Source organism: Sorghum bicolor, chromosome 7 (genome assembly GCF_000003195.3).
Source record: "Sorghum bicolor cultivar BTx623 chromosome 7, Sorghum_bicolor_NCBIv3, whole genome shotgun sequence".
NCBI classification, from domain to species: domain Eukaryota; kingdom Viridiplantae; phylum Streptophyta; class Magnoliopsida; order Poales; family Poaceae; genus Sorghum; species Sorghum bicolor.
The window spans coordinates 6,937,504-6,948,821 of NC_012876.2; the positions used below are offsets into that span (position 1 = coordinate 6,937,504).

At 39.3% G+C, this 11,318-nt stretch overlaps 1 protein-coding gene across 1 annotated transcript; it reads right to left on the bottom strand.

Moving 5' to 3' along the window:
- Positions 424–9,647, bottom strand: LOC8071118. Its single transcript, XM_002445124.2, has 7 exons — positions 9,235–9,647; positions 7,711–8,070; positions 7,395–7,502; positions 6,044–6,751; positions 4,148–5,074; positions 3,520–4,052; positions 424–1,168 (listed from the first exon to the last, which is right to left on the bottom strand). Exons 1-6 carry the CDS (start codon positions 9,478–9,480, stop codon positions 3,534–3,536), a joined length of 2,868 nt encoding a protein of 955 aa, XP_002445169.1. The 5' UTR covers positions 9,481–9,647; the 3' UTR covers positions 424–1,168; positions 3,520–3,533.

Here is an 11,318-nt window from a genome sequence, read left to right on the forward strand (position 1 = left end):
AACATTACCTTTCCTATATATCTAGACAGTATATATCTTATGCGTAAAAAAGCTACATATCTAGAAAAGCTAAAACATATTATATAATTTAGAACATAAAAGAGTAATTAATTGCCATTTGTCTTATAATTTCTGGACCAAACTGCGCCTGGTACAATTTTTTTTAGATCACACCTGGTACATTTTCTGAACCAAACAGCACCTTTTTCATATATTATAAAGATGATAGCGACAATGACGACCCTACAGGAGCAGTCATGTGGCCATGAGACATCAGAAATGCATGTCCGATCGCACGAGCTTATCTAATACAATAACAAATTACAGACTACCCAACAGTCACACGTACCGCGACAATGAAGATAAGAACTGACGAATCCAGTCAAATTCGCACGGCAATATGGGGCAGGAAAGATAAATAAATTTCGATAAAAACAACATCCCAAAATTGTTTCATTAATAGTTTGCCAGAGCATATACCATCCAGTCTGGTAAGATATTCTCATCCACATTTCGGAGTACAAACATATCAGCAAGATGGAACTATACATTCGACCAAGATTAATCGTCATAAACAATGCTCTCAACTTACAAAGGGAAATACTAAAAGTTTGGCAATAAGGTAAAATGACAGCATCTAGTCCCTTAAATAGTTCATCAGGAAAGCCACAGATTGAGGCCAGCACTCTTGGTCATCTGGTGTGTGATCCCTTCCAAAGCTACCAGCCAACTAGTAGAGAACTGGTATGTATCCTGCACAAGATATTAACGAGGAAGAAAACTGGACTATTGAAATGTATTGTTTTCCCATGTCCAGTCAAACCATGGTTACATATACCGCTGTCAACTGTGTTGCAGAAACCCTAAACATGAAGCTTCAGTATAGATCACACTACTGTTGTAATGAAAAAACAGCACTGTGTGACTAAGGACAAAATGACAGGGCACAAGCACAATATGACAATAGTGACTGAAGGGCCAATTACTAATGCTCAATCACTGAATTACAGAAGAATTTTACAGCTATACACTATTGTCAATAACATTCTATGCACTGGCTGTTAAGGGAGCCACATAGAAAAGAAGCTAACCATACCAAAATCTGTGTCTCTGGTAGTTTACAGGTCATGTCTATAGCCGCAACGGAAAAAAGGCTATCAAGTCATCCCTGCAATGAAGATAAAAATAGTAAGCAATCAACATAGCAACATATTTCAACGAGGCACTTCTAGGGGAGAATTTATTAACCATTAGATCATGGCAAGTTCAAATTTGAATGATTTGTTACCACGAGGCTGATAAACAAGATGCTTAGTTATCTTCCTCGTGGCTTTATTAACAATTGATTAGGGACAGAAAGTGATTAGAGTTGAACCATCAAACACGACTGATATGAACACAAATATCATGCATTCAAAATAATCATCACCATGGCAAAAGGAGTAAACCTGTGTCAGGGTAGGCTTGGGCTGGCTGTATAGCCCATTAGTTTAGGGCTAATTAGAGATAAGGCTTGCTTGGCCCCTAACCAAGCGACCCTGATCTTTACTCTAACAAAACCAATGAACCCATCTCATTGGATCATACGCCATTTAGAAAAACTCAGCAGGCTTTTCAAACACACTTTGTTTCCTATTGGCATGTACCAAAAAGGATCCTTTTGGAGCCAAAGAAGAAAAGGGTTTGTTGCAACTATTAACTTCATCCCTTAAAGAATGTCATTCTGGCTATGCACCTCTTTAAGGAATGGAGGTAGTAGCTGATACAACAGCATGTAACTAAATTAAATGGTACAGTGCAATGGCAACTAGGCCAGTATATCTTAATTTTACCACCTTCCAACTTATAATCGGTCATTGAGGATTTCATAATCCAAAGGGGAAAAAATATAGGACAAAGAAAAGTAACAAACACATGATTGTTCAGTCGATTACTTCAAGTAATTTCATGTCAGATCTGCTCGAAATTTGAACAGAAAAAACAGTCAATATCCTCACAGGAATCATGATGTCATCAGCAAGAGATCACCAGAACTTATGTGTTTGTATGTGCCTATGTGACTTACTAATTGCATGAACACTGACCAGATGATTAAAAACATACAATGCTTGCAAACATGCTAAAAGCTAGCACAAAAGAACAAAATAAAAATCCTAGTTACAAAAAAAAGGAAAAAAATAAAATCCTAGCAAAACAAGAGAATAAAAGAAAAGGAAAGGCCCTGTGCACCGAGGTATCGCCGTCAGGAAATGACAAAAATGAGACAAACAGTATTAGTTCCACTAAATGTATGAATCTTTGATTGGCAGACATAATAGCAGCACAGATTAGCAATGCCATGATGGGCAAAAATAGTGAAGTGCAAATGAAAAGGAACTACAATAGTCCAGAACTCCTGATTATCGCCACTTCTTTACAAATTAGACGAAAGCTTGCTTAAGGAAATCTATCCTACATACCAAAATAGCTGCACACATTAGCGATGCTATGATGGGCAAAAAATAGTGAAGTACAATGAAAAGGAACTAAAATAGCCCTGAACTCCTGATTACCGCCACTTATTATAACAAATTAGACCAAAGCCTTAAGGAAAACTATCCAAGATACCAAAAGTGAGAGATATTAAAAGCATAGTCATGCTACAAAATTATGAATTTCAGAAATCATCATCAGATCACACTAAATGATACATACAGAACTGCATGTTTGCATGATTACAAATGTCATTAGTATAAAATATAATTACACTAATTAACATGATTGCCTTTGCCATTAGCAAAGTTAAACCAATTAAATAATCATTCTACTTGAACGAGCATGTGGGTTCACATTTCCATTTTAAAACCTACAAAATCTTCAGAGGGTAACTGACTATTCAAGGGAGCAACTCAAGGCTGTCTTATTGTATATGCCAGTATAATTGGACATTCTGAAAACCCATATAATGGATCTGCAAAATAGTTCAGCACAACTAAAAACCCAACAAAAAAGAATGGGTCCCAAATGTAAGACAGGAGAATCTTCATCTAATAGAGAACACTGACCGTAAAGAATAAAGAGTAAAATGTATCATGGGTTCTTAAACTTTTCCTGCATTCCCATCTGGGTCCATAAACTTTCAAAGTGGTCATCTAGGTCCTTCAACTTTTCAAGTGGTTCATTCTAAGTTCGCTCTAGGTTCAATCATGGACCTGAATTCACAACTCAAATGAACCACCTGAAGTTGAAGGACTCAGATCATCACTTTGAGAGTTCATGGACTCAGATGAGAATACAGAAAAAAAAATAGGGACCCATGGTGCATTTCACTCATAAATAAACATCATGAACAACATTGCATATCCCATCCAGCATTCTTATGTAGTATATACAATTATAACATGTTGCATAGAGCCAAATACTTGGAAAGAGACAATATCCCCTAATTACAGTGAGGTTAACCTCAACAAAAACCTTACTATGTCTACCTTAAGGTTCATATATGTTTGTTATAGTACAAGAAAATGAACAGATACTCACCAGCTATGCCCACTCTAAGAAGTATTGCTGGGCCCAGATCGACATTTAGCATGGACAATAGGTCCCAACTGTGACCTTTCCAGACCATCGATATTACCATCTGGCGCATTCATGTAGACTGCACCTCTGTACATCCACTCATCAGTCTCATCACTGTAGAAATCTTCAAATGGCTCTTGACATAATGCACAGGCTGTTTGCTCCTCATCCGCAGGAACAGCAATTTCTTTCTCTTCCTTTCTGTCTGGGACTGGATCTGAGGGCACAAAAGCAGGAACTCCATCGTTTCCTACTGTTTCTGCTGCTCTTAACCATTCCCCCACGGTGACAAAATATTTACGTGAAGATTGTTTACGGTTCTTTGAATTTCTATTTTTTGTAACATGCCAGTCCATGTGAGCACGATGCTCCTCTTGGCATTTAAATCGAAGGCCACATGTTTTACACTGCCTTGAAAGATCCTGATACAAAGCATTGATGACAGACTCATTCCGTAACTTGAGGTCTACATTGAAGTCAACTCCAACAGAATCCTAGAATAAAATATTCACAATTTTCCCTTCAATTAACAGCATAAATATGAAAAGATAATACTATATAATAACAATGCATGAAGCATGAGAAATACCTGCGATTGGCTAGGTGGTTCAAGTGAAATTACACCATGCCGCATAAGGTTACTCAACAGTCCAGAGACAAATGGTTGAGGGCCACCAACTTGTGATGATGATGAACCCATCTGCAGTGGGACAGGTGGTGGTCCGGGCGGTAATGGTGGCACACCGTAGGGTGGCACAGCAGGTGGTACAGAAAAAGAAGTTGGCAGAACGGAAACAGGTGTCATGGTTGCATTACCTCCTTGTCCTTGGAATGGAGATACAGACATGCCAGAGGCAAAGCTTCTAAAAGTCTCCTGATGGTGAGAATGGGAATGGGGATGGGGATGTAACTGTGTGGGGCGATGAGGATGAGCTTGGTTTCCCAAAATTGTACCTTGATTTTGTTGGCTTGATGGCAACAAATCTTGGTGCTGATAAGGTGGTTGAGCTAAGTTACCGGTAACCGTTTTCCGATCCAAGGCATCATACTGATGCCGAGGAACAAATACTGATGAACTAGCTCCTTGGCTAACAAAAGAACTAATTTCTAAGCTATTTGGTGCACTTCTAACATGTTTCGTATCAGGTGGAATTAGTGGTAAAGTTTGAGATCGGGTATGATGAAGAGGAAGCCATTCTATCGGAGCAGAAGGTGATGACCTGTGCTTCTCCACTAAGGGTATATTATCTACATTTAAACCATTGTATGTGCCACTAATGTCCAACCTCTTGACTGCCATTTCACCATTGGCAGGCTGTGGTATTCTATCAAGTACTGATGGATGTTGAGGTGCCTGTATTCGCAATGGCAGACCAGTAGGCTTCTGCCAAGGTGGAGCTGGCATGGTATCAATTCTCCCATGATTTAGAGTATCTTCAGAATTCTGGTACTCCAAAAGAGCTCCATTCTGAACCCCAAAATTGCTTGGATATCTCCTTGTGGAAATGTCAACATGCTGCAGAAGGAAAAAAAAATAGGTGTTCATAGATTCATACAGACAACAGTACCAGGTTGATACGTCTGCATATGAATCCTATTTGGTGCATGGACAAAATGTTCAAAGGGTTTCCATTAAACATAAGTCAAGAAAACACTGCTAAAGGCTAATGGGAAATAATGCACTAGTCCTACTCATGATACATGCTTTAAAATCTATGAGTAACCAAAGCCACAGATTATTTTACATCAAATTTTGAAATAAAAAATAAACTGCTGAAAAACTACACTTAAAGTCCCTTCCTTAACAGCATACAAATGTGATACCAAAAAACGTTGTTTCTCTAACTAATTTATTTGCAAAACTTTTACCTAACTACTCTTTTGTCCTTTCAATCAAACAAGGATTGTCAAAGAATGTATGTCATTTGAAATTTGGCAACAATATCTCTAGATCAGCCAGCTGAAGCCTATATTAGTACATCTGATGTTACTTGGAATACTTGCATAGCACATTTTTATCTTTTTCTAAGGGCAGTAGGCTCTAGGCAGGCAGCAGAGAACTGCATCGTCTGCACAGGCTAACTTGCATATGGTGGGTATGTGGTATGTGACCTTAGCTTAGGATATGAACAGGAAGTGAAGGAAGCAGAGGGCACAAAAGGTCATGATCTTGTTGGCCCTTCACAAGCTACTGCTTCCACAGCTCCTCTAGTGGCAGATCTGGCCCACTCATCATGCGCGCCTAGAGCCACCTAGCCAGCCTAATGGAACTAGACAACGCATGGCTAGTTGGCAACCAGCCTTTGGGAACAAGCTTTTTACAAATATATCAGAATAGAAAGCAGCGATCCAATCGTGTACCATAACTTTCAAAAAAAAGGAGAAAAATTATTTCATAGAACTGCAGGACGTGATGATAGGCACACAAAGTGTCATGCTAATGCTATGATTTACTATTATTTAAAGAGAGATCAGACAATCATACGCTTGCAGTTGTAATCCTATCTTCAAGATTATATGGTGGACCATCAACCGATGATCTAGTAATTTGGCTTGGGAAATTGTGCCTCCCAACATCAGATTCCAGTAGCCCTGCATTTGCCCCAGGAAATCCGGCTCTCATGGTTCCAGGAGGAAAAGATGGCATGCTGCTTCTGACTCGATCAGTCAAAGTTGGACTCATATCCTCCCACGAATACTCTTCTTCCTCTGAAGTTAACCAATTTCGTGCACTAGATCTGCTAGCCATACCATTTGGATCCAGGCGCTGCACTTTAGGAAGTCGTTCATCAGCATCTCGGCCTTGACAATTCCCATATGCATCAATAAGTTCCCTTGCACTTTGCTTCCTGTACTCTTCATCAAGCATACTGATCGTAGACCGCTGTACACCATCATCAAAAACCAATCTTAACCTGCCATTTCGGTCAGGCAATTTTCTGGGATCAGGTCCCAATACAGAATGAGATGGTGGTAACCTCTCTAGCGCTCTCTTGGGGGACACATTTCTAGGGAACACATCAAGGGGTGGTGATCTGGACATGTTTCTCCTTGAATTGACTAATGGCCCATCTAGATTCACATCAGATGAATGTGTGCTCAAGAGATGTGGTGATGTCACCCTTATTGTTCCAGCAAGAGGTCGAAACGTCTCTTGTTGATCAGGATTATCAGCATATTGTAAAGAAGATTTCTGCCCATATGATTACAACACAGATTATGAGCATCACAAAGTAAACCAGAGGCAGAAATAGCATTTGAAAACTTGGATTGAAAGAGAAAGAAAAGCAGATGAGCCATTATGGATGTTAAAGTACTACCTCCATCCCAAAAATGTAATGTCGTTATATTTCTATCCTGAATAAAATCAAACTTCTATTTTGACCAAGTGTATTGAATGGTAAATTTAATGAAACTAATTTGATGTTCTACATGTTGGTACATATTTTCTAAAACATGGTCAAAGCTAAAGACATTTTGGAATGGAAGGAGTAGACTTGACTACTTTGGTTTTCACTTGAGGTGAAATAAAGCATCTAACATTTTCTCAAGCGACATAAAAAGCCAGACAAGTTCAACTGTTATCAAGAAATACTAAATCAGATATAGTTGTAGGAACTTTTGGAAGGAACCATCAGTAACACAATCTTAAATAAATAGAGCATTTCCCCAAAAAAATCAAGACAAAATAGTTTTTTTCCTTTCTCGACCAATAAGGAGACCAAAAGAAACAGAAGACAGTTTTTTACATGCAAGCATTACTACAATGATGTCTGAAAAACAGGCTTGGAATTGGAGACTGGATGCAAAAATGGAGGGAAGAGCAATCTAAATACCTGAAACATTGAAGGCCGTCCTCGTGAACTATTTGATGGTAATCCATTTATCAGATCCTCCTGCACATCAGTCATTTGTGTAGTGTCCCGAGCTGCTGACTGGTGCGCCTGATTTTTAAGGAAATCAAGTGGACAAACATCATCATCAATAAGTTTAAAGTTAACTTAAATCACATAGACTGTTACATAATACAACATGTTGTGCAACAATACGACACACTATTGACAGTCATTAGACAACAATTATCATGCTTGAACCACAACGAATACAACGGTGATTCTAGTATCTATACTTGATTTTCACAAAAAGTCTTACCACATTGGCCTGCTTGAACTTATGCTGTGCTTCTAGGTATTTAGGATTTACATGTATGCCATGAGATAGCCTAGGAGATAATGACTCTGTTTGATTTGTCGATGTGGTGGGACGGTTAGTCTCTGAGGGAGAAAATTGAAGGTCATCCTCAATGCCATGAAGCACAGAAGAAGGAAATACTGGCCACCAGGTACGAAAAAGGCGCCTCATTGAAGTATACTGGTTTGGATGAACTCTGTAGTATGCATCAACAAATACACTCTGCAACCTAGTTGCAAAATGCTCAACATATTCCCCACCTATGTTCTTCACAATACTATCTAGCAGATACAAAGACGGTAATATCTGATCCGGTGGCACCTGCAAGAATATTGCAGAATAACGATCATCAGACAAAAGAACTTTGAAAGTTGTAATTAATTAAAAATCACGCATATGAGAAACAAAAAACTGATTGAACAGTCTCAAACAACCAATGGATTCTGGAAGGAAAACTGCAAACCACACTTGGTAGCTTAATCCTTGTTCTTATGATTAGTTCCCAAATTGTTTCCATTTAAAATTGTAGACTCTTATCTTCAAGAAAACCAGCTGGAAAATTATAGGATATTCCTAAACAAAGCAAAATCTACCACAGAAGACAGAAGTATCCTAACCAACAATAATCCCGAAGTTATGAACTCTTTTTATTGTAAGTCCAAATAAAAACCAGTGTAACAGATTACGCATTTATCTAGAACATCATTTACCTTGTGCTTTGCCATACGACCATACCAAAAAGTTCATCAATCAAAAGCCCTGTTTGGAACAGCGACCGGCCAAAGCACAATCACGATAAGCCGAACGCAGCTCAAATCTTGTGATTTGCGATTTCAACCTCCATAGTTCATTTTCCCGCTTATTCAGTTACACATGACCGACCAACGGACAAAAATCGCAGGGCGTTCGGTGGGATTTACTCCAGTGTCTCGCATATAACCTAGTGACATAGGGACCAATTTTTTTTCCAATGCAATGCCCATACTCTTAAGCTATAAGTGTTTAATCTGTTGCTACGTATTCCATGCATGTATGTCAGCGCCCTAACAATATTGAACAGGAAGTTTAAGAAAAATTAAAGTGGTAAGCACCAATGAGTCTACAAATTCCAGAAAAATGCTAAACCCCAGGAACAAAATATGCAACCAGAACTGTAAACAGCAACCAGAGCAAACACACTGAACTGTATGCACATAGCCTCCTACAAAAGGAATAATCTTGTACAGACTGAAGTGATTGTAAAACCTATATATTGGAACAAAAAGTCTTCCGCGATTCCGTCGATTTCATGGGATTTCTCACATTTCATAAAAGGCACAACAATCCCCAAACCCTAGTGAGTACAAGGCACAAGCGCCCAGACTTCTCGACTCTCCAAGCCCAAGCTTTCCTTATGCCCAAAAAATCATAACGCGGGCCACCTTATTAACACTAAAGAAACAAGAGTAACGCCCCTGGGAGGAGAGCAAAGAGCAGCAGAACGACCTCGGCGACGCGGGCGCAGACGGCGTCGGCGATTCCCCTGGCGGCGAGCGCGGCGTGCTGGCCCGCGATGATGGTGAGCTCGGTGATGACCGGCTTGCAGTTGAAGGTAAGCTCGCGGAGCGCCTCCGCGTACACGCGCACGACCGCGGCGGCGCCCGGCTCGCCGCCGCCCGCTTCCTCGCGCAGCCGCGAGCGGAAGCGCTCCACCACGTGGCCCCCCACGGGGGATGCCGCGGCCCCCGCCATCGGGGGGAGCGCAGGGGGGAGGATCTAGGGTTTCGGCGAGGGGGCTAGGGTTTGGGGGTGCCGCGACGGCGAGAGGGAGGCGGAAGAGCGGGAGCCGAACTGGCTGCGCAAGGGAAAGGGAGGACAGCAGGAGACGGAGACGGGTCGGCGATTTGTTCGTAATCCTAACGGCGAGGATCTCGTTTCCGCGATGCTTTCCTTTTCGTCGCCTGAGTATTCCCAATTTTTATCTAGTTCCAAAAATTATTATTACCATCAGCTTATTAATTCTCGTGGTAAGAACATCAGAGGTATGCTTCGTGGTCCGTCCGATCAAAAATCCAATATTCATGATTCAATTAGGTCCTTGTCTAGTTTCCAAAAATTTCAGATTCCCTGTCACTTAGGATTTTGCAGCACGTGCATAAAATATTATATATATATATATATAGTTAATTGCAAGTTTGTTTATAATTTCGAGACGAATCTTTTGAGTCTATTTAGTCTATAATTAGATAATATTTGTCAAATACAAATGAAGTACTACAGTGTTTATTATTTTACAAAATTTTTAAAACAAGACCTAGATGTAACACTGTTGTGTCCTTTTTTTCTCCTGCAGCAGGACGTGTTCGGGGAGAAAAGATGTGTCTTTTTTTTAGCTAAGATACAAAGCAATATTGTTTGCTTAGCTGAAAAATTATGACCGAGAATATCGTTCGCTGATTTATTACGAGAGAAAAACACTATTGAATGACTGACTGATTTGACAGATAATCTCAAGCAAACATGCTAATTCAAAAAAAATGGCCACACAAATAAATATGTATGTGCACATTTCTATCCTATTAGCATCTTTAATAGATAGTAGACTAGGTTAGCAGATATTGATGTTAATAACATCATTATAGATGTGTGCATTGTTACCATCAAAGCATAATAAGAGCATCTTCAGGAGTTTGGTTTGCTAACTAATAAATGTAGCAAGTTAATAAAAATAGCAACTTTAAATTTTGTTCTTTTCCAACAGTAATTTATAATAGCTTTCTAAAATTTTTTAAAAAATATAATAGGGTCTATATCTTTTTTTTTGTAAACTTATGAGTCGAGAAGAATATTTGACAACTTTTTATTTTTTAGTACCTTTTTTATCAAATTGTTGGATTTCCTCTTTTTGCTAAAAAAATTAAGATATAAAGTTTTACCAAACTCCTATAGATGTTTGAAAAGATTTTCCACCACTCATTTTGTTGCAAGACCGGTGGCGTGTATTAGTTTCAAAAAAAAAAAAGACCGGTGGCGTGTATCAAACAATTGGCACATATTCATGCAATTATGAATTCATAAACAAAACTTGTCACGTAAAGGGATACAAATCGATGTGCACATATTTCATGGTACAGTGTGCTTTGCTACACACCATATTGAAGTTCCATCGCACGACAATTGGCAACCATATCAGCTATCTGCTATGATGGCGATTCCCGACATAATTAGCTTGTGTGTCAGTACATCTTCTTCATGTGCTCAACATGATGATCGACGATTCGAGGTATCTATTAGGTGGCCTCATCCCATTGAATCATATCAATATCTTCACATATTTATTGCTGGAGATATTGGAAAATACTCTTAAAAGACATCTATCACTCAAGGTCTAAATTCTAATGTACTCCATCCATCCTAAAATTAACACACTTCTACAATTCAAATTTTGTCCCAAAAAATATGTATATATAAGTTATCAAGTGTGTGTCTGGTTGCTTAGACAAATCTGGCTAGCAAAACTAAGACAGGTTAGCTCTCGCAAGCTTTAACTAATGCAAGTAGCACATGTTTGGTCGCCTGTACTAGCTAAG